General features: G+C 35.7%; 2 protein-coding genes across 5 annotated transcripts; one reads left to right on the top strand and one right to left on the bottom strand.

Annotated features, from left to right (window-relative positions):
- Positions 1 to 180: 180 nt before the first annotated feature.
- Positions 181 to 7990, top strand: LOC107227800 (WW domain-binding protein 11). Its single transcript, XM_015669048.2, has 7 exons — positions 181 to 449; positions 1312 to 1437; positions 1545 to 1642; positions 1764 to 1935; positions 3029 to 3285; positions 3645 to 4170; positions 6894 to 7990. Exons 1-7 carry the CDS (start codon positions 386 to 388, stop codon positions 7334 to 7336), a joined length of 1686 nt encoding a protein of 561 aa, XP_015524534.1. The 5' UTR covers positions 181 to 385; the 3' UTR covers positions 7337 to 7990.
- A 4280-nt stretch (positions 7991 to 12270) lies between these two features.
- Positions 12271 to 21685, bottom strand: LOC107227783 (arf-GAP with dual PH domain-containing protein 1). 4 transcript variants are annotated; one of them, XM_046734869.1, is made up of 6 exons: positions 21538 to 21685; positions 20384 to 20609; positions 19236 to 19434; positions 18677 to 19036; positions 16903 to 17125; positions 12271 to 15863 (listed from the first exon to the last, which is right to left on the bottom strand). In XM_046734869.1, exons 1-6 carry the CDS (start codon positions 21617 to 21619, stop codon positions 15799 to 15801), a joined length of 1155 nt encoding a protein of 384 aa, XP_046590825.1. In that variant the 5' UTR covers positions 21620 to 21685; the 3' UTR covers positions 12271 to 15798. The 4 variants fall into 4 exon arrangements, with proteins under 4 accessions (XP_046590825.1, XP_046590826.1, XP_046590827.1 ...); XM_046734870.1 differs by having other exon boundaries at positions 16940 to 17125; positions 21538 to 21684; XM_046734871.1 differs by having other exon boundaries at positions 12271 to 15866; positions 16940 to 17125; positions 21538 to 21684.
- Between the last annotated feature and the right edge of the window lie 1760 nt (positions 21686 to 23445).

A 23445-nucleotide genomic window follows, 5' to 3' on the forward strand; every position in this document is an offset into this window, starting at 1 on the left:
TCATTTTATATTTGATATTTACCTTTGAAATTCACACAAGCGTGATGCAAACTCTGCAATCATCTACAATTGGCTACCTGAATTAGAACCAGTGTTCACAGTAGAAAAATGAAGACGATTTATGACATCATATATTTCCCTAGGATACCGCGACTGACTGTCAGCTCTCTGCTGTCAGTTTATAACGGAACGAATTTCTCTCCAGTAAGAGCACTGAACAGTGCTCGCAGTGTATGTCGGAACATACCCAAAGATATATGGCAGCACTGATGAAGCACCGAGCACCAGACTTGTGCTGAAGATCGTGATTAAAGTAATAGAGTTTGTTAATATAACGAAGTCTAGTTCCACTAATTGTGAAGTGTGTATTAAAAAATAATCAAATATGGGTCGAAGATCGATAAATACCACGAAAAGTGGAAAATACATGAATCCCACAGACCAAGCTCGTGAGTAGAATTATAACCTATAACTCTGACTCAACCTAACCTACTTCAATTCAATTTAATGTTCTTCACTCAACCTAAATGTGGAAGTAATTCATTGTTCTTTTCTGTTTATGGATGGTTACACATATTTTCTGCAAGTGGCCAAAATGTGATTTTGTAATTGTTCAATGTATAGAAACGGTTAAAGATATGCGACTAAACCATTGGCTAATAAACTTTGCTGATATGGAGTCGTAATGACTCTGAAGCTCAGGTTAGCAACCACTTACCAGCTAACTGCACTAATCTTTATTTGTATCAAATAATGCTGCATACTACATCACGGTTAATTGCAACAAAGGCTACTGCAAATTTCTGCTCACTTGTGTAGCTAATCCCTCTGATTGTACTCGCTTGTGTCTTAACACTGCATACCTTGATCATTCAATGCATCTTACTTTGATTAGTTTGGAAGTTAATTATTCTGCTCCCAGGAATGTTAACGTCCCAAAATAGGAAATAAGATCTTTGCGGAAAAAACTGAATTATTTGAAAAAAACCAAGTACAAATCATTTGTTAAGTAGTTGTCAAACCTGTGCGAAACATGCGTACAAAAATAAACAGAATGCTTGTAACTTATTTTCTTGGAAACGTTTAATTATACTCTTAAGGTTCATAAATGCTGGTTTGTTCTTCCATTATAATCAGTCATCAATAACAAATGGGTTTAGTTTTAGAAAAGTTGAAAGAGACTAAGCTAAATTTTCTCATCTTCCACATATATGTATGTAAAGAAAAACTAAACGTACTAACTTTTCCTGAGGTCCTATTTTTTCCAACCCTCTGTACTTTGAAAAATGAAATATTGATTATTTATTACAGGTAAAGAAGCACGTAAGAAAGAACTAAAAAAAAACAAGAAGCAACGTCAACTGGTAAGAGCTGCTGTATTGAAGGGCAAAGACCCAGCTCAAATTATTGAGGAGATGGAAAAAATAGATCAGATGGGTAAGTTCAGAAATATTTCTCCTATGGCTTACAACTTACGTAGTTCTGATTTTATTTCAACTCATGGTTTCATCTGCTCATGTACCTCAATTTTCTGTTTTCTACAGAATACAATGTTCTGCAGCCTCCACCTTTAAATGAAAAAGTTCTCAAAGACAAACGAAAAAAGCTCAAAGAAACCCTAGACAGAGTCTTAAAAATGTATGTAAGTAAATCTTGATTTATTCATATATGTGGTTATTCACTAACAATAACCAGCACAGCTAGATGCCAAAATCATCAAATTTTTGACCAAACAACTTTCTAAATCTGGTTACTACTAACAGGCAAAGGATGATCAAGAAAAATGGACTGAATTAAAAGAACAATTGATTCAATATGAACGACGAAGAATCGATTTGGTCACCTATTTTGAGGCTGTGAGGCATGCACAGCAGGTCCAAGTTGATGAAATCCCACTTCCTTCAGCTGGTGGTGATGTTACGCGGATTTATTCTGGTATGGATTTAATATTCTTATTATATCTAAGCAATTACTTGTAATATTATGTACATACTTAAAAAATGTAGCAGCATCATTCTCACGCTCATTAGTCAGACAATATATTTGTTTTCCTCACTGTAAGGTATCAATTAATGCACAAATGTAACAGAAAATTTTCTAAAAATATGAAACTTAACACCAAACCAGAAGTGTAGCAAATTGCAGAGCAATCGAGAGTAAGAAGTGAATGCTGATTACTTCTGCTATATCTGTTTTAAAGGCAATTTTCATTCTCAACTAACTTTTGTACAGGGTGACTAAAATAAAATTGAAAATTTCAGAATTTCAAAATTACTTTTGAAATGTGTAACAAAAACAAGTAGTCAATTACTCATTATAATAGCTTGTTAAAAATACTGTACTGCTTCGAGCATTTGAGTGTTCCATTCGATATATCATTGGATACTGTGCAGAGTTCAGTTAATAAGAAAAGGTCATGCTGAGATGACGGCTTGTTTTTGAATCTTCGTTAATATGGCTATGTTACATGTACTCGCGTAGATTTTGTAAAATTATAATTTCTAATCTTTTAATGATAAGTTGTTCATCGTGTCTGAGAAGATATCACGAATGCAGCATAAGTGATCTTGTCGTCATTCAATATTCAAAGGGAGGATCCTCAACTATACTCTGTCCAGCGAGAGATGAACACAGCGTTGGGCGGAGTGGGGGTTGGGTGGAGATAGCGGGGCTTGCTACTAAGCTCGTACCTATAATTTCGTACATTGTCCATGCTTTGTAACAGGATTCATAGGTCAAATAATATGAATATTGCAGTCTCATTATCTCTTACTTGAAATTTCACAAGTTCCAATTCACCCACTACTTTGTAACGATTGACGCTCGACAGTTCGAACCCAACTGTTAGGTTTGCAAGTAAACGTTAAGTTTCAGTAGCTGGGTAGCCTTGTCGGCTGTAGCTAGGTCTGCCCTGCTACAAGACTCGTTCGGTAACCTGGAGTGAGTAAAGTGGTCGGCGCATGGGGCAGGATCTGACCAAACTGGTTTAAACTTTGTTAAAATTTGTTTGGTTATTGGTTTGTTTCAGGAGCTTTGACATCTCAGATTCCATTACCTGAGATGCCACAACCAACTACACATCTTTATCCTGCCCATTCTCATTTTATGCCCCATCATCATCCTCTGATAAATATTCCTATACCACAAAGTATATTGAAAAAAACTAGTGCCTATTCATCAGCTATGTCAGCCACTCCCTTACTACCACTCAACAAAGAACCTCCAGGAGTGCCACCGTTTCCTCCACCAGATTTATCTAGCGACGATGAAGAATCGGCTGAAAAGGTAACTTTCTCGCTAATTGCAAGTGCTTTAAATCTATATTTAGTGCTTCAATTATATAGAAAATGGCACACGTCAAAAGACCCACAATAAAATGAGATTTTTCATATTTTATTCTTCTAATTAGGTCAATAGGGAAACTTTGGTTACATAATAACCAACTGCTCAGCTTTGATGTGCAAAAACATAAAATTTTTCTTTATCATAAACCAGATTATGGCTAAACTACCTCAATGTTTTCAAGTGTGAAAAGTTGATGGAAGTGACATCAAAATCATCTGATTCTCATGTTCAAATTTCGTTACAAGTCATTTCATTTTTATACTTTCATGACTTAATAAAGACTCATGCTTTTTTGACAGAATAAAGATTCGACCCTCAAATCAAGAACAATTCGTTTTGCTGATGACAAGGAGGATAAAAAGATGGAATTAGAAACCAGAGAAAAAGTTAAAGAAAGAGAAATTGAGAAAGAAAAGGAAAAGGAAACGTCACAGGTAAAGCCGACAACTCTGCAGCAGAAAATGTTGGCAATGGCTGGACAAGATATCGATCAGTTTATGCGGGAAATGGAAGTTGTGCATAAGAAAAGAGAAACAGAAAGAGCACAGGATTTGAGTGCACGGTTAACATTGCTGGATGCCGATACTAATTCCAAAAACAATTCCAATGGAAAATCTGACCAGGATGATAACATCGAACCTCCCGGATTAATGGATCATCCGCCACCACACAATCCACATCATCCTCAGCATCCACATCAACATTCACTCCCACCCCTCGGCCTTCCACCACCGCCACTCCTTTATCGTCCTCCACCACCGCCTATGCACGCTCTTCGGATGCCGCCACCACCTCCGCCACGTATTGGACTTAGGCTACCACCAGGTAAGCAAATCACAGGTTTTCTTTTTAAATTCGGCATCACGACATAGGCATAGAATAGTACTTTGTGAATCAAGAGTGTAAAATTGAATTTTACGCCCGAGTAGTAATCGCCGTGCACGAGTGATCGACAAAGCTGGCCATAGTGCTGTGTGATCATCACACAAGACTGTCAATTTGCTAACGTTATTTTTTCACACTGTGGATGTAAAATCGTCTACAGTAATATAGTCCCCGTGTCCAAAGATCTTGGAAAAGCCGAATTTTGACAAACCCCTCTGTATCACAGTGGGGTCCAGGGGGCCGGGGGTCGAATGGTGCGGGGTCCCCCTCAACGTAAAATATTTGATTATAAAAAATATATATACAAAAAAAATTATATAATAGTACTCAATAATGAAAATCGCTACTGTTTATACTGTGTACAGAAACTTAAAACACTTGTTTAAGCTTCAGTGTTGTTATCTACACTAATCGTCACGTATAAACTACTCAGTGCTGAGCACTAGGACGTATTTTTCGTTTTTCTGAGAAAGCATTAGGATAGGGAGGGTGTTAAGAAAATAAGGCGATATATTTGTGAAGTTTGTCACTTACCTTTTATACTATTGCATTCAAAAAACTGTTTTGAATATTTTTCATTTTATGCATACGTGTGGGTGAAATGTCGTTTTACGCCTGCAAACCGAGGTGTAAAAATATATTTGACGCACATATGTGTTGAAATGAATTAAAAAACATATACCATTTTAAGATAGCAGCTGAACTGAGAAATCTGGAAATTTTGAGACCCTAGAAAACTTACGAAAATCTTGGAGAGATATCGCTAACTTATTAGTGAAAATTATTTTATTTGAGGCATCGTGATCATAGGCAGAACTAGGGACAAATTAAATATTGCGCATCCAATTAGAGTTATTTTGTTGGGTATTGAATTGTTCCATTTGCACACGGATGTAAAATCTGCTTATTTCAGTTATACCAATTTCTATAAGTGATCTTAAACAACCTTTATGTGACCATTTCTGAAGCATGGCAGAATGGTGGTGACAAACTATAACAGATGGGGAATTTTGAAAAAATGGGCTCCGCATATCAGGGAAATATCAGACTATATTGTACTTCACTTTCTGTCACCACCCTGATTCATTTGATTTGGAATGATTCACTTACTTTTAGTAACATAAATTAAATGAAGTGAAAACCTTTTCGAACACTCACATTCATACAGCGACAAAATATAGACTTCCTGTGATCTTATCACAGGAAGTCTATATTTTACACCTTGGAAGACCAAGGTTCCAGATCGCGCTACAGATTGTGCTGAAATAATGAGACATAATATACAATAATCGCTGTCTCTATCAGTTCTACTCTAAAACTGCTGAACAATTAAAACAGAATATATTTTCTCTCAACCCGTGAAAACCTTACCGTATTTCGTTCATGTCTACACGAAAATGGAACAGTGAAAATGAGAAAGCTGGATGATCGACTGAGCAAAAACATTTGATTCCTATTTATCGCGAAAATCATACCGCAGCAGCAATATTTTCTGCTGCACAGTAGGGGAGCCAACTCACTCAATGCCGGGGCATCAGATATCAAACTCTCTCGTGTCAAGTATCGAATTGAAATTATGTAATTACAACAGTCAAGGCTGTTGATGGACCATCTTAGGGATATTTAAATCACATGTACACCTATGAATAGTTTTGATCCCTAAATTCTCCTTTATTAAGAAACATTTCGAGTATTTGTTGGGTGGAAATGGTACATTGCATACAATTATTGTGAGTGAAATGGTCGTGGTTAGCTACAAACGAGCCTGAAGTTAACATAAAATGTTAATAGAATAGCCTTGGAACAGCTTGCAAATGAATGCACACATAGCCAGTGAGCATGGACTACACACCTTGGCAGAAAATGCTTCCCATTACATGCTAGTTGCACACTTTACAGGCAAAGAAATGTACTGGTAATACTGAATACATACATACATACGGGTTACCTCAGTACACAGGAAAACCCAAATAGCTGATTATCGTATACGTAGACGGATCGCACACACACTTATAGCACGTGTGTATATATGCAGCTAGCTATTCTCACAATCAATCTGAAAACAAATTGGCAACTTTAAACAAGTAAGGTAGCTGAGAGGTCTAACTATCAGATGCACCTAAGTGAAGTTGGTTTACTGCAGTTTCAAAAACAAAATGTTCACGCTCAAAATAGGCCCCATATTATATTTTCAATTGTTTGATGATAGTTTAGAAGTGTATTGTAGTCGACTCACAATGTTTTCTACTGAATTATTTTTCTTCACAATTGAAAGAATTGTATTTGAGTTGTTTATATGTCAAGAACAAAAGAAAAACGTTTTATTCAGTAATGTTTTCTGGGGTCAAAGCGTATCTGAGGTGGAAGTTTGTAGGCTTACAAATTTTCCACCGAAGTATATTGAAGTCCCATCGACGGGTCCTAATGAAGTATGTGTATCTCAGATAGATGAGTAGAAAATACACATCTCACAATCAGAGAAACGAATTGAAAAAGCTTAATTCAACCAAAGTACTTGAAATGGATTGATTCATCGTACGAGTTTCGAAATACTTGTAAATGTATTTCGGTATGTGTGAAAATGTTGCATTCGTTTCACGGTCCCATTACAGTGATGAAATAATTTGCTTGTAGGCTGATATAAATTAATACTTTACTTTCAGGTCCACCACCTGGTATGCCTCGATTACTTCGACCAGGACCTCCTGGCATGCCAAGAATGCCTCCGCCACAAATGCAAATCGCAAATATGACTAGCTTGGCCAATATAGCGAATTCCCAAATTCAAACTCAAACAGCTCCAGGATCTCAGCCTAAAACTCCGAACGTATTATCAGCTGCTCCACAACTGATTAACAGAAAAGATAAGGATGGAAAAGGCTTGAGTACAATTGAAGCTAAACCCCAAATTAGAAATCTAGCTGCAGATATCACCCGTTTTCTACCAACTTCGCTTAGAGTCAAACGAGATGATAAGAAGAAACCTAGTTCTTTACCCAAGATGCCTGACAGACTTCCTGAGAACCAACCTCAAAGACTGTTGCAACCCAAAACAAAAGATGACGCTTACATGCAGTTTATGCAAGAAATGGAAGGATTGCTTTGAAAAATCAATCTCTGTATTTATATTAATTATGTCCAAGCATGCACCAAGGTACACAGGCTGATCCTATACAAAATTGTTCCACATATGATTATTCTGAACTAGATCATTCCACGCAAAACGACCTTGCACATATATCTACGTAATTTATCAACTTAAACACGTATAATTGTGGAGGTACTTTCCTACAATATAATCATTGATATTAGTCACAAACTCAAGTGTTTTTCTGAATAAAGAATTCAATTGTTACTTCCAAAAATAAGAGAATCATGAAAAACTTTGATTTGTATTAATAGGATAGTTGGATTTGAAAATAAATTTTGTAGAATCTCCATGGAAAGGAATCCACGTATAATTTTTGTAGTGCAGATTCTTCGGACAAAATTTCGTATTATTTTAGTAAAAACATAGTACTATTTAACCCAAAAATTGTGTTTTATACTACAACTGTAGTGATAAACAAGATGAGATGGAATTGTGCATGACCACATACATCTTAGTGCCCACGCATAGCTGTGAAGTCGGACATTCAATTCAGCGCAGAGAACTTCTTATAGATTTCAGTGACTATATCCTTTATGCATATAGAATAATTGCATATAATTATGTAGAATGATTTCGTGTAAGACAATTTCGCGTACCATATTGTGAGGAACTATAATAATTCAATTAAACGAATTACAAATGTCAAAACTTACTACATTAACGATATCCTATAAACATATATCTCAGGGACATTGATGAATGTACAGCGTATACTCATAAGGATCAGTATACAAAAGGCAACATCCTAATCCCTTCTTTGACTCGACACGCTCTTTCTCCCGGCCTCTACCTCCTCTTTTTCTTCTGCTTCCAACTGGCTATCTCCAAATATGGAATGTGCCAAAGTACTCTATGTTTTTCTTTTTATTTATTATGTTTCAAGTTTATTTAACAGTTTAATTTTGTTTTAATCACTTGAGCACCACTTGGAGGGATTCAATGAAGGATTACGAACAAGGAAGTTGCACTTAGGCTAGTTATTTCAACATTCGTCAGATTTTTGTCAAGAAAAATTTTTGTTACCGTTAATCTATAGATCTTTCATTCCTATAATTATGTCAACGCTCGGGATAACATGACCGTTTGTTGATAGGGGAGGGGGATAGTAACGGTGGAAGAAAAATAGGGGAACAGGTGGGAAGACGAAGATGGAGGAAAGAGATCGATAAAGAGGTGAGGAATTGAGGAAGGAAGAATAATATAATTGGAGGAAGGAAACAGGAGAATAGGCAAAGAATAAGCGAACAAATTCTCAAAACCGCGGTTTTAAGTTATAGCAATGTTTTATTGTATTTTTGCTTGGGAGCTGCAAATAGCGAGCACTACTGGCATCAGCGGGAAAGCGTTGACTCTACCGTGACGGCAGGGGTAATGTCTCGACTTTGGCTGGCGTCCGGGGTTGTTAATGGCAAGCGCGGACCATGGAGAGAGGTAGGTCAGCTGAACGGAGCTGACCGGCTCTAGCATGCGACTGTTGGACCAGGGGGTTGCGGGTGACAATTAAATTTGCTACGCCGAGTTATATATGATATCCAATTTTCATTTCAGCATTGTGTTGATCTTGACGTTGAGGACATTCTTTGATATGTGGTTGGCGCAACTTCAACTTTTGGCTTATTGACGGTTATTAACTCAGAACCTACTAACTCATGTCAGGGGAACATTCACCATTCTGCTAACTTCCTGTCGCATTCTAACAATGAGTCAAGTTTCTTATCCATCGACGTTATGCCTGCTTTAATAAGTCGAATGCACGTCAACATTATGACAAGTGCATTAATAGGATTTTTTGAAGAATTTTCCAGATGTTCTTGTTTATACCATTTATGTGAGCAGCAAACTCATAATCTCATGAAGACGTCATATTGGATTTCGAACTATAGAAAACAGGGAAGTAGGATAAATCACTTGGCCAACATAAACCTGACTCATCAAGCTTTGCGTCGATTCTCTGTCACCACTGCTTCTTTTGACCAAGGATTGCACAGACAGTACGCTGTTTATGCGCACTTGCCTCTAAAAGAACTATTAAAGCCTTTTTCACAGTAAGAGCCATTTCGCATGTATTTGTAAGCTCAACTTTTAATCTGGCTTGGAAATCAATCCCTTTCGGCATTTTTATTTGTATGAAATATTAATAACACGGAGCCTAGATAGAACAACAATCGACGTAGTCTTTTTGGCTTTATTTGCAGCCAAGAAAAGGAGCCCTATCATTTTTTCATAATGTCCTACCATCATGGTAGCGCTGCTAACTTTGATGTCAGATGATCGATTATGTAATTTCACTTTTCACATTTCCTACCATCCAAGTACTATGATTGGTTTGCAAAGTTCAGTCAACTGAACAAAATGCTTGGATGATGAGAAATGTGAAAAGTGAGATTACATGATCGACCCTGAGGTTCAAGGCGTCCGTTTGTTGTTGTTTGTATCGAATGATCATGGCATTTACCTTCTAAACTTGACATTAGCAATGCCAGTGCCTCTAGCGTAGAAAGATCTGGCTGCAATTTTTCAACCGTTTCTTATACATTACGATCATTCTCCTTATATCTAGGTTTTGTGATTAGTAAAATCAGCAAATAGAATCATTTCCATTGGGAGCTGTTAGGGAACTGTAATAGTCTGCTCTGCTAAACTGCGGACGACGATCGAAGTATCGACAGTAGGATTGTTCCAGCCAATCAAGCGTTCCACTGACCCTACTATCGTTAGTTGAAATTTTTTCTTACAGATGCTGAGGTGTAGAACACGCTCATGCCACACTTCCCAATAGAGCAAGTAGAATATATTTACACATGTAGAACATCAGTAGATATTAGTAGTGCATTTGCATTATCTGTCGCATACAGAACTGTATGTTCATTCCGCCGATGCAGTTTTCTCCTATTAAGGAGACCAATACAGTTTGACTTTTATCCATCCAAACAGTAGAAAATGTTCATGTTCTTGAAAAAATGCTTAGTTGCTGTCGATGGTTTGCGTACTTCATAACCTGAAATTTACATGAGATTTTAATAGCAAATAACAGCAAGGAATTGATAAATAAATAAATCTCTTTCCAATCGACTCAGTTACTTGTCGGAAGGATTTTGGAGCACCGTCGGACCGGTTGAACTTTTGGAGAAATCTTTTTGTTCAGAAGACTTGCCCTTCTAGATTCAATGAGTGACTAAGCTGAATCAAGAGGGTTTTCTATGAAACGGCACATAAACCAGCATCAACAGGGCCTGGTTAGGATTTTTTATCCCTTCGTCTGCACGTGGGGTCCCATTGAGTCACAAGGACCTGGGAAGTACAAAGTCTTAATTGTGATGATACGATCGAATATAGCTCTCTTTAATTGTATTGTAAAATCTTCACTTGTATTGGAATGTGAATAAACTTAAGTTTACATTTCGTCTTTTTGTAAACATCTATTGAGTGAATGTAAAGATATTATTGATATAAGTTATTCGTGGGTAATCCTTCCATGAGCCCTGCATCAAAAATTCAGATTTCAATAATTTTTTTTTTTTCTTATTCAGTCCTTGACCTGGTCTGAAATTTTTTATATGAAAATATACGTACTTCCTAACATTTTGGTGATTGAGCCACCTGCAATATGGATTTCAAAAAAATGTCAAGTGTAAAGATTAACAGTTTTTCGGCATCGCCTCTGTATTATCAAATTTATAATAGTTACTGTGTATATAAAATAATTTAAAGAGTGTTTGTATACAATAACATTACATAGTAACAATATTAATTACAAGTTCGCCGTACAGCCTAGTAAAAACAATTCTGAGCCTTCCAATTTTAGCAAGTCAGAAGTAAGGTAGGTCTCGCTGGTATTTGACTAGCGCGCATTGAACAACACATGTCGTGCTAGCTAAATGTATCGCTGTTATTGGTCGAAGAGTACCAGAACCAACCTTATTTCTGATCCGCTAAAACAAGGGAAGTCAAAATCGACATTACTCGGAAGTACATAATTAGGTGACAATGACTATAATTTCAGTTTGTCACCTAATTTGCGTATCATCATTTCAACAATATACTTATCAGTTTGAGTATAAAACAGTTGAAATATCGAGTTTTGCAAAGACAAGAAGTAACTCTCTTTGGAAAACAATCGCAAACAGCACGTTGAGAAAAAGAATTGTTCAGATCAACTATAATTTTATCATGGGTGGCAAAACAAAGTTATTTTTTCCCAATCGCATTGTATTTGTTAGAACGGAAAACATCTTTTTTCGTCAGCTAATACATTTTCTTTGTAATTAACAAAAAGAAGGTGTTGTTGAACCAATCAACCTTTTTTCTCATTGTCAATATGCGGTAATATTCTTGTGTACAGAAAATGGGTGTACAACTATATGAACATTATTACATTACATTTTTATTTTTCGATTCAGTGTAGCTCAGTACTTGGCTAGGTCAATTTAAAATTTCAATTTCTTTTAAAACTTGTTTTTTTTTTCCATCCGTTTTTATTTTATTTCAGTTTTTATGATCTAAGTATATAATTTTTTAGAATAGTTCAGTCGTTTATTGTATACTTATTGTTGCAAGCCATCGATGTTCTTTCGTTATTCAATTATGTGTCTATTACGATGGGTTTAGATAGTAAAGACGTATCTTGACGAGATGAAAAGAAAAATTGTACCCGAGATCACCATTATACAGATTTGAAATGATGTATAGCTACATCGTGAGAATTCAGTAAGGCTGCATGCTAACTATAAAACCAAGTTACAATGCTTAACGCAAAACACATAGTCCCCATGCAAAACTCAAAGAGCCTACTTCACAGAATCTTTACAGTATTCATCGTTCTGAAATACGATTTTTCTATTCATCTCTCTGAGACACTTCATTTTAGATCTTTATAATACGTCTTTTTCTGTAGGACTCGTTGATTACCGTAATAGTTGCAGTACGGATACATATGGGGCATTTCTTGTCAACTAGACCAGATCCTGATCCTCATATTTTTCATTTTTCCTAAAACTTTTTGTGAGTATAATAAAACCTCAAAAACACCTGAATGAGAATTATTTTTCTTAATACATTTCCCTGAAAAATCTCCTACAAACAAAAACTATCAAAGGTCGTGAAGCAACGCCTTAATTGTAAAATCTGGAAAAATACCAAAAGTATTATACCCTATTCCGACCATTTGGGCACAAGATCCGTGATGGTAAATAACCTCTTTAGGGGTGTTTAGGCAACAAGAACATTTATATTTAACCAAAAATATAATTTTCTTCTATGTTTGGCTGAAGTTGCAACTTTTCCGATTTTTTAAAACACTTTAAGAAGTCGGTAAACGTCTTTTAAAAATTTGAACGTAGTGACACCACTTATATAAAGCGATTTTAAAAGAATTTCTGCTGACCGAAAAACATTCAGAATGTAATTTTAATAAACACTATAAGAAACTAACATTTTTCTGCTTTTAGTTGCATACAAAATGTTGTAGGTGTTTAGACACCTAAAAGTAGATCGTTTACCATCATGGGCCTTATGCTAAAATGATTGGAATAAAATCAGCGTTTCTGGTATTTTTTTTCCTCACATTTTACAATTAGGTTGTTTCTTCAGGACTTTTTAGTCATTACTTGTAGGGAATTTTTTAAAAAAATGTAAAAAAATGGAGTCATGGGTTTTGGGAGTCCTATTACACCTAACAAAAATTTCGTAAAATGCAGAAAACATGAGGGTCATAACTTGGTGTAGTTGACAGGGAATACCCCATATACAGCATCATAGGCCTCTTATGAATTAGAAATTTTTGTTCACTTACATCTAATTTCAGACAGGATATGAATTGGATGATAGATATATTCATGTACTTGTAACAAAAATTACCGCTGCACAATAGATTTTTTCTCATCAATTAGAATTAGAAATAAACACTTTTTTCAATATAGCTTACTTTTGAAGAAACTAGTATTCTAATTGTGTTGCATATTCAAAGTTCATTGAATTAAGTTTATGAGCCTCCATAGATGTTGGACATTAAGGAGCTCGCAACAAATTCAAAATTACACTGATTAAATATGAATTCGCGAATGATGCACCAAAAAGATGTACTACTCTACTAGATCATCATGAATAGACAATATGCATCATTTATTTATAAAAGAGCAATATTTCTCATCCATCTATCTGTATCATTATTCTAAATGAAAACATCTATTTGTAACAGGTAGTGAAATGATGAATTAAAATTAATCTTTAATGAAACTTTGGTGCAAAAAACATCGTACTTGACTTCTGAAATAAAGCCAGATTTAATAATATTGCAAAACATTATTCTTATTTTCTAATCGATTATTTTCTTTCTTCCGCTATTCACTATATAATTTGTTAATGTGGTCATGTTACATTTCCTTTATAGCTACTAATTAATTCACATATCCAGTGAAAAATAATTACATCTACATTGTTCGAAATCCCCTTACAATTGACCATACGTACTGAATTGAAGAATAGCATTATTGCGTTAATAATGTAATGTAATGTAATGTAATTTATTAAACAGGCTGTAGGATTAAAATCCTCTAACGGCCTAAAGAAAATACAAAAAATATACAGAGCATACAATAAGAACAATAGTTGAAAGAATAATTGAAAATCGTAGTTAACAATAAGCAATAAAAAAAAAAAAACATTTTAAGAATAATAATAGTACTATATGTATGGTCTCTCAACGTCAATTGTCAATAATAAGAAAAAGAAAATAATAAAGCTTAAATTGCACTAGGCTGCCTAAAATAAAAATAAAAAAGCACGTTTGCACATAATAGTGATTCACAGATTCAGGACTCAAATTAAACACAGGCATGTAACTGCACATTAATCCAACGCGCTCACAACATCAGCTCGCTCAATTGCCATAAGATGATTGAAGCAAGCTGCTTTAAACACATCCAATGACATCGAAGTAGTAACAATTGGCGGTAGAGAGTTCCAAAAGGTAGTGCCAACAACTAGGAATGAGTGCTGCAAGATTGACGTGCGAGGAATTGGTGCAAGGAGCGTATCAGTCCGGTTGTTATGTCTATGCCGGGCAATATTGCGATTTAATCTGATACGCTCACACAGCAAAGCGTTTTTATTTAACACCAAAATTCCATAGAATATACATCCTAACAGATATAAACGGCGGTTATACGGCGAAAGCCACCCGAGATCCAACCGAGGAGTACTGATGTGCTCTCCAAGCCTCTTACGCAACACAAACCTTACACAATTGTTCAATGCAACTGTTAACTTCTTCTCAAGGTTCAGATTCAAATTTGTAATGATAACGTTGTAAGTATATTTTTGCAACTCATGCGATCAATGGATCCTAACATATGAAAACGTATCCCAGTGAGATAAATAAAAAAAGTATTAAGCTACCTTTAAATCGTTGTCCACCAACTTCTAATACTTGGATATTTATCGATGGACTTCACATTAAAAATTGAGGATATATTGACAGTACTGACTGGAACTGTTAAAACAAAAACATTATGATGCAAAGAATTAAATATTGTAACTAAACCTGATCGAATTGAATTTGATTTGAACAGCAGGTTTTTATTACAGAAAATATTCATGACCATCAGGAGATACGCCTTTTTCATTAGGACCCGTCGATATGCACACAACTATATTATTTGTACACATGGCATACATACGTATGTGTCAAACAAGTAAAACAGACTTAGGTATGATCTGAATTTGTTCCAAGTTTGTTGTGTTTAATTTGATATCTGGGAATAATTATTACTTTAATGAATAAGACATGATTTTAATAATGATGCTAATTTATTTTTATATCGCGTGTTATTTGTAAAAGATTTCGCAAAGCAACTAGATCTATATGTCTATAAAAGGTAGACTGTATACGCACTAAACCTTATATGTTTCAAGATATCAGCATTTACATTTCTCTGATTTCCCAATTGTAATGATATAGTAATACAAAAACTCTAAATTAAACGGACACTGATACTGCATGTAAATAGTTTCATTACCAGTCTTATAATATTTTGCAAATTTCATGTGCTATTAAAGCTTGTTCTGAACAACAACTGTACATGTAACTTTGAGTTGACTCTTGTGCTTTAGTACTTACGCTCTTCTTCACAATCACTGCTGAGAAACTATGTTATCTGGTATGAAGGCTCATAGTACCATTAAAAAATTACTACCGCAAGCCGATTTTCGGTTTAGTTGAATTGTACATAGAGATCTTCACATTTCACAAAATGCTTCAGTACAGCACAGTATCGTGCAATGAGGCTTCTATTAAATATAAAAATCTGGACTAAATAGTCCTTTTTCAATGAATCATAACTCATGTTACGTCTAGTTTAATTCGATCTCCTAGTTAACAGTATTTACTAATTATGACAGATGACTAAGGGGGTCCAGCCCTACCTCACCGATGAAAAAATATTCATGGTACCACTTGCTGTGCGTTTCCTCACTAAACGCGCTGCTACTGAAAATTCCAGAAATTCAGATTAATCATTGGAACCATTGCAACATTGATAAAGTACCGGTAAAATATAAACAACAGATTACGAATAATGAATAATTTTACACTGCAATATGTTTTCAATTATTAGTTTTGATTACTAACGACTTGCAGAAATTTCTTTAGAAATTCAAAATCTTGATCGAATTTCAACTCATAGTCATACAATTATTGTTGGGCGAAAAAATTTCTAATTGATTTATGTGTTAGAATTTTTAGGAACAACCTTACGACAGGGTTATTGATCTCTTCAAGTTTGTTTGCAAACTGCTTCAAGATAACTTCCGTGAAATGATGAGGGAGCGGTTTAGGAAAACAGGAAAATAATAGTTGCAATCTGTAAAACTGCAATTTTACGGATTTTCAAAAGAAGATAGACCGGGCTCTTGCATCACAAATAATATAACTACTGATTCTTACACTATGCGTATTTGTACTGCCTCATTTGGCCTCCCTTTTTCTACTTTTACCAATTAAACTTAATCCGATCCAATCTTGATGTAGCATACCCGTTAAACAGGCGAAGAAAGGAATTTAGAAAATGGGCAATATAATCGAATACATGATTGTAATGAGAAGTTGGAAATTGAAAGCATAGTGAGCCCCGTGTAGGACTGAACGATGTTGGATTTAACCATGTAAGAATGAGGGGTGTAGGATTGAACGGTAGCGGACTGAAGAATTATGAAAGACTGAATGGTGCAGGACTGCGCTGTATAGGACTGACCGGTACAGAATTCAACAGTATAAAACTGAGCAGCGTAAATACGAAAGCTGTAGTTTTAATTACATGTAGGATAATTGCCTGTAGGTCGAATTGCGTGTACTATAATTTAGAAAGCTTTGTATAAGACTCAACGTGTAGAATTGAAACTTTCCCGTAAGATTCCCTGACTACTTCCGCTTTCCCGTTTTCTTGCTGTTATCGTCACGCTGTCTATAGATTGTCTTTTACTTTGATAGCTAAACCATGAAATATGACATTGAAAGTGGTACTAACTCGACATATCATGTGGAGTCAATGGTTTTTCAATCACCCTTTGAATGATGCTCATCCACTGCGTCCTATCATCGTTGCTTTGAGCCGAAAGTAAATAACTTCTGTCAGGTGTCTCAAGAGTAAAGGAAAAACCCTGATCCTTAGCACCGGTTGGTACACCCAGTTTTACAGCGAAGCCATCCATGGTGGATCCCAGAAAAATTTCTCCTTTTGGATGTGCATCCTAACACAGTAAATCCACGAATATTGTAATGATTTTCCTTTCAACACTACAATCAATCAATCAAATATAACAGCAAATGCGGATGATTTTTTCTAAATTTGAAATACTTTTTACCTTTGTTGCCACAGATTTCTTTTAAACTCTAGGGCATGTCAGTATGTATTAAAACTATGCTGTGTATTTTTTCAAACTGTAGTGAAATGAATTTGACTGTAGTACTTTAGTGAAAAAAAAAATTGTTTTAAATACGATTTCGTTTCACTGTGATAAAAATAAATAAAAAATCGGTGTAAAATATATTCTCATGTGAAACTTTTGCAGTTTTTCAATGTGAATATCGATGTTTTGTTCGTCATTCAGAACAGTGCTTAAAATTAGGCACAAATTATTGCGACGAATGCTTTTTTTTTCATACGATTTACGATTTTGGTATCCTAATTATAATATTCATTGGATATGTTTATGCTAGGACAAGCAATTTGTAGATTGGTATCTCCATGTGGTCTCCACCACAACTAAATAAAGTACATGGGCTGTTGCTTGTTCACAACTTCTATTTTGTCCATGCAAGTTGACACGAAAGCTGTGATTGCATTAACATAACTGATTAAACTAGCCCTAGGTATAATTTTAAAATAAATTTGCAACCCTTTGACAATAACAGTTTGACAAGGTTGAGGATTCAAGAATACCTTCATATTTTCGTGAATGTCACTATCCACAACAATTAAATGAGTTTTTTATTGCACAAGTTGCCCACTTAAATGAATTCAACAAATTAAACATTTGCTGATCGGTTCAATATGTAAATATAATTAACAATAATAAAAACAATCGAAAACGTTGATTTTTTACTTTTGAGGATAGTGACGTGTACAAACAAAAATATGAAGTGTTCTTTGACCTGGATTTTTTCATGTTGTTGCCACGAAAGAGATGCAAACTTATTGTAAAATTGTACCTTCAAGTAATCAAATCAGTTAAATTGAAGCAAAAACTTATACCTCTATTCAGTACAAATAACTCATGTTTGGAAACAGTTAAAAAATGCGAACTTAATTGTGGTTAAATCTATAATAATCTTAATGTGAAAACCACACATCCTTCACAAAAAACTTGCAGAAATATAAGAAGCATACTAATTTCAATATTGAGGGTCGGCCTGACCATTAAGAGCATTTGATTTTGAATACTTTCTGAAATTATAAATTAACCTAATAACTATAAATGTTAGTGTAAAAACGTTCCCACGCACCAGTATAAACGTTATTTCCGAGTGAAAAATAATTTTAAATTGTACTCAATATGTAGCCAGAGATTAATATGATGTTCTATTTATATAGTGCTTTATTCATCATCGTGTTTTGGAATGAAAATTCCACACACTAGAACCTGTCATTAAACCCCTAAATTCGTCATTTCCATGAACAACAAACTATGCCAAACTTTTTTGTCCATATTTTCATCACATCGTGGTCGATAAGTTAACAATTTGATCTGTGCTCAGTTTCAATAGAGAGATTACAGTTCATAAAGTAAATATGACCTTACCATAGGCTCGTCATGGTACATCAGCTTCCGACCATCTAGAGTGAACCATCTTTTCTTATATGCATCTGAATGCCTTGGACCCGTTTTCCACAGATACCCTTCTCGGGCAAAATCTCTTGTCAGTTGCAAAAGTAATTCAGATTCTGAGATTCCAGGATATGCTATTTGTAAGCGATGCAGCTTTGCACATCTAATGGCCAAGTACCAGTTTGTTATAACTTCAGGATCTTCATGATAGACATAAAGATGTCTTGTGGTCCCATCTTTCATAAAAGAAATTTGTAAGCTATTTTGAAGGCCAGTTTTTGCAGGTGCAAATGCGACATTTAATTCTGATATCCTGAGTACAGCTTTTGGTTCCTTGAAATTAAGAAAATGCCGATTACTTTCTGTAATATCGTTAATATTTACTATCGCGTTTCTTATAGCATTATGATATTTTATGACTTTGAATGCCTATTTAAATATAACGAAATATATCCATACATTTTCAAGTCCACCTGATTTATTTTAAAGAGAATTTTTTTCTTCTATTATTACCTAATTAAATCATTTTCACCTTGTTCTCTTTGACATGATATTTTAACGTGTCGTCGGCCTCTGACAGAACAAATTTTCGTGGGTGATATTTTGAGTCCTCTTTTCCTCGCTTCATCAAGAATCCTTCCATGAATCCAGAAACATAATGATTCTGTCTTTCTGGGTGACAAAATTCTTCACGTTCATATTTAGCTCGTATCCATTGCTCCACTAGTACTCTATTCAACACAAGCATCATTCATAGGATTGGACGTTACATGATTATCAACAACTAAAGATAATTTATCAGGATACTCAGTTGAATCTTCATAGCATATTCTGCAGATTCTACAAGTCTATCTCTATGGCCATGAAACTAATAGTATAGTTTTGTATATCAACCTTACAAAATAAGATTTTATGCACGTAATTCCCTACTGATTGTTAGTTCATGGTAAGTGGAAACATTAAAGTTATTAACGTTAATGTCATGAATTGTTGAAAAAAAAATTACTTTTTTGCAACTTAAGAATAACTTTGAAGGAGTTTAATTTTCAAAATATGAGTATTTTCATACTGTGTTATAGATTTATAAATTCCAGACAATCCTAAAGTTGCAAAATAACGAGTTTTTCTAGAAATCCATAGATACATTAACATTGCAAACTTTGGCCCTGTTGGGAAATTAAGTAATAGCTATTGGCTGGCTATAAAATTTGGAAAATTATAATTTGAGGTGTAATAAAATATCACTTACAAGTAATATACATCATAATACATCTGTATATTATAAATCACATAAATCTCAACGCAATCCTGTCATAATGGCTAGCTTGTTATTGCTCGGTATGTACTTTGTGGTATTACACCATGTCCTGTTTAGATAAGTGGTTTCCTATTGGTTCTTGGTACTTATATAACGTCAACTTCAAGATAAATTTCCCAAGTATGGAATATAAGGAAAATGTGAAAAAAAGAATGAAAGATGTCATAAAACGCTATAAAGGTAAAAAATGGCAACATTTGCACACAACGTTTTGGGCTCTTCAATTAATACAAGACATATAAGACATAATTCAATCATACTATTTTTCTCACCAGAACTCAACAGGATAATTCAGAATGACAATAGTCCGCAAAGATTTCATGGTTCAGAGATCACACATGTTACTTGGAAAAGTGACTTACTGTGGTGCATCTTGATTGGGCCTTCGATAACAAGAAGGTACTCGTTCTTCATAATGAAGTCGTGCCACATTATTACCAACTTCGCGAACGCGAGTTACTTGAGAGTCTTCCCATCGATCCAACTTTAAATGTTTCACCTTTGATATGTGAGCCCCCATAGATCGATGCACACCGGCACACCTTGTGCACACAAAGATTCCAATATTGTATGAAGCCCATTCTGGATCTGAAAATGCAGATCATTCAGAAAACTAAAGTCAATTAAAGCAACATTATTTTTTAATAAGGTTAAACTTTGTAACGTTAATGTATAGATGCACTTTCAGGAGAAATCGTCATTTTGCAATATCAGAATTTTCTGGAATTTCGTAAACGGTAATAAAACAAAATATTCAGGGAGCAGAGGTAAAAGTTTTTCCACAAAAATTGTTTAGAGAAAAAAATTAGGTTGTTAACTATTTTTCTTACATACTACAGCTTGAAAGGCATTTTGAATACAACTACAAATTCTAGAAAAAAAATATAGTTGGTAAAGCGAATTTACCGGGTATTAGTAACATGGAGCAACAATGATGATTAAAATGATATGATTCATTTATGAATGCTTATTACTAATGCTGAATTACATTTTCTATTAAATGCAACTCCGTGAAGAACAAAATGTAAATAGTGGTTGATGTCTTAGCTAGCTATCATAACTGCTTCTCTAGACACGTGCAAGTATTGGATTAAAGCAATGTTGTACAAGATACCTGTCAAAACTTGAATCAAAGTAAAGCGCGAGTGTGATTGAACATATTACGAAAGTACATTCAGGCATACTTGGATTCTTCACAATCTTCTTGTATAGTAACTGCGCATTTTTGATTTGAATACAAGCTAGTCAAACCAGAACATGTATTGAATACCGATAGTCGCCAGTTGATAAGAAACGCAGTGATAAAAACTTAGAATGGAATATGAAGTGAAACATTAGTTTTTCTACTTTTCCTTGACAGCTTGACAAGCAGTCACCTCCCCGTAAAATACACGCATCGTACGCTATGCAGGAACATCCCTCGTTACTTTTTCACGTCTACCGCGAGATGTTGACGTCAATGTATTTGTATGAACATAATTGAAATATTCTATGTGTCTACGGTAAATATACTTACTTTTAGTTCCGCAATCAGCACAGACGTTATTTCCAGGTTTTTTTAGGAGCTCTGCTAACAACTTTTCGTTCGAGTCCGCCATCTTGATACACTCGTTTTGACCCCGCCAACACAGTGCCTAGTTACAAGGAGAACGATCGTACAGTGTAAGAAACGGCCGAATAATTGCATCCAAATCTTTCTGCACTAGAGGCGCTGATGTTGCCAATGTCAGGTGTAGAAGGGGAATGCCGTGATCATGTGGTGATCACGTGATGCAATTAAGAAAGGGAAATCTGTGGTCACATGTACAAACAATTAACAAACTGACGCCATGGACAGTGCATGGACCTGACATTAACATCAGAAGCGCCATCCTGGTGGACAGTGTGAGAAAATGATTGGGCTCGTTATTTTGGCCGCAAATAAAGCCCAAAAGCTTATGCGATCGTTCTCCTTATACCTAGGCTCCGTACCCGCCAGCTAGCGCTTACTCCACCGTTGACTGAGGATTACTAAAGATACCCAGCTAAATGGGACATTTTGAAGCTCAGAGAAAACCGCTGAGGGTCACTGAGGAGAGCTTCGGTATAGAAATTTTCAATTACTACCGATTCAATTTCCATTATTAGCTCCATAAAGCAAATGTAAAGCATTGCTATCAGCCATGGCTGGCTGTATCAAGTAACCATATCCTATCAGAAACAGTCACCCATTAGAGCCACCCCCCGGACACATGCGGCAACGCACGCTTCTGTCCTACTACGAAAATATGATCACGTAATGTCGTCATCACGTCCCATCGCTTATATCTATATTGTGTGGCACTGATAGTCGTGAACACGGTCTTATATACAGATCTGGATACTCCTATGCTGGGAGCCACGATTATTCGTGTCGCTTAGCGAGTGCAAATTTCGATTCTAGCGGCACCACCAGTTGTCGCTGCGGTCTAGTTACCACGATAAAAATAACACGATGATTGAGCGTGAGTGAGCAAATACCCATACACATAGGTATATGCGATACTACGGTCTTGTCTGGACTCCACCCGGCCCCGCCGCCGCTGTTGATAAGATCGCAACGAACCTAGTGGCGACTAGTGAACACAAAAATTGCTTCGATAAGCGACATACCCCCGCCAATGGAGTTTCCAGACCTGTATGTAAGACCGTGGTCGTGAACCTACCTGCCCATTGAAATGTATGTATTGATTCAATTGACTGTATGAGACACTTGACTACCAGCGCCACCAGCAGCTGGCGACATTTTGATCACCGCTCGCATTATGGTCGGCGAGCGGGGTGGGGAGGGGGGAGCTAACTGTGGGTAATTTTTCCGTTAGATCCGGCAGACGTAGTGGGCGTTGTGCTATTCGGTAATGGGAGCTTTCCAGCAACGACACAGAGCGACACAGTCGGACACAGCTGCGGAGCATGGTTGGACACTGTGTCGGATTCATTGCTACCAATTTTTTAGTTAGAGATTTTATTTTCGACGCGTGGTATTGTTTATATTTATTTATTAAATGCAATGATAATCTACCCGCGTTTCACAAATGTTTTTTTTTCCTGGAGCGCTCAATGATCCTAGATTTTTCGTATAATGCATGAACGGACTCTAGTGACTGAAATAAGAACCTCAAAGCGTTCCAACAAGCACCAAGGCACAGTGTTCGACCGTGTAACACAGTGTCACACTGTGTCTCCTTGCTGGAAAGCTCCCAATATTAGCACCTTCGGAGTGTTTTATGTCGAAATAACATATCAAAACGCCATCAATAAGCATTTTATGGGTAACGTTGGGTTCGCTACCTTCGTTTAAAAAGTGAGGTAGAAAAGGATAAGCCTTTGATATCGGACCGACAGTTTACTATGCCGTTATTGCAGCGTGCATTCCTATTGGCTATTTTTTAAATTGCTGATAGCT

This window comes from Neodiprion lecontei, chromosome 3, assembly GCF_021901455.1.
Source record: "Neodiprion lecontei isolate iyNeoLeco1 chromosome 3, iyNeoLeco1.1, whole genome shotgun sequence".
Taxonomy (NCBI): domain Eukaryota; kingdom Metazoa; phylum Arthropoda; class Insecta; order Hymenoptera; family Diprionidae; genus Neodiprion; species Neodiprion lecontei.

Coding starts and splice junctions, on each gene's coding strand:
- LOC107227800 (XM_015669048.2), top strand. CDS start 386: ATGGGTCGAAGATCGATAAATACCACGAAAAGTGGAAAATACATGAAT. Junction 1,438..1,544: donor GGAAAAAATAGATCAGATGG/GTAAGTTCAGAA, acceptor TGTTTTCTACAG/AATACAATGTTCTGCAGCCT. Junction 4,171..6,893: donor TGGACTTAGGCTACCACCAG/GTAAGCAAATCA, acceptor CTTTACTTTCAG/GTCCACCACCTGGTATGCCT.
- LOC107227783 (XM_015669025.2), bottom strand. CDS start 21,619: ATGGCGGACTCGAACGAAAAGTTGTTAGCAGAGCTCCTAAAAAAACCT. Junction 17,126..18,676: donor TGTACCATGACGAGCCTATG/GTAAGGTCATAT, acceptor TTACTGTGTTAG/GATGCACATCCAAAAGGAGA. Junction 15,867..16,902: donor GACTCCACATGATATGTCGA/GTTAGTACCACT, acceptor TGGAATTTTCAG/TAGCAGCGCGTTTAGTGAGG.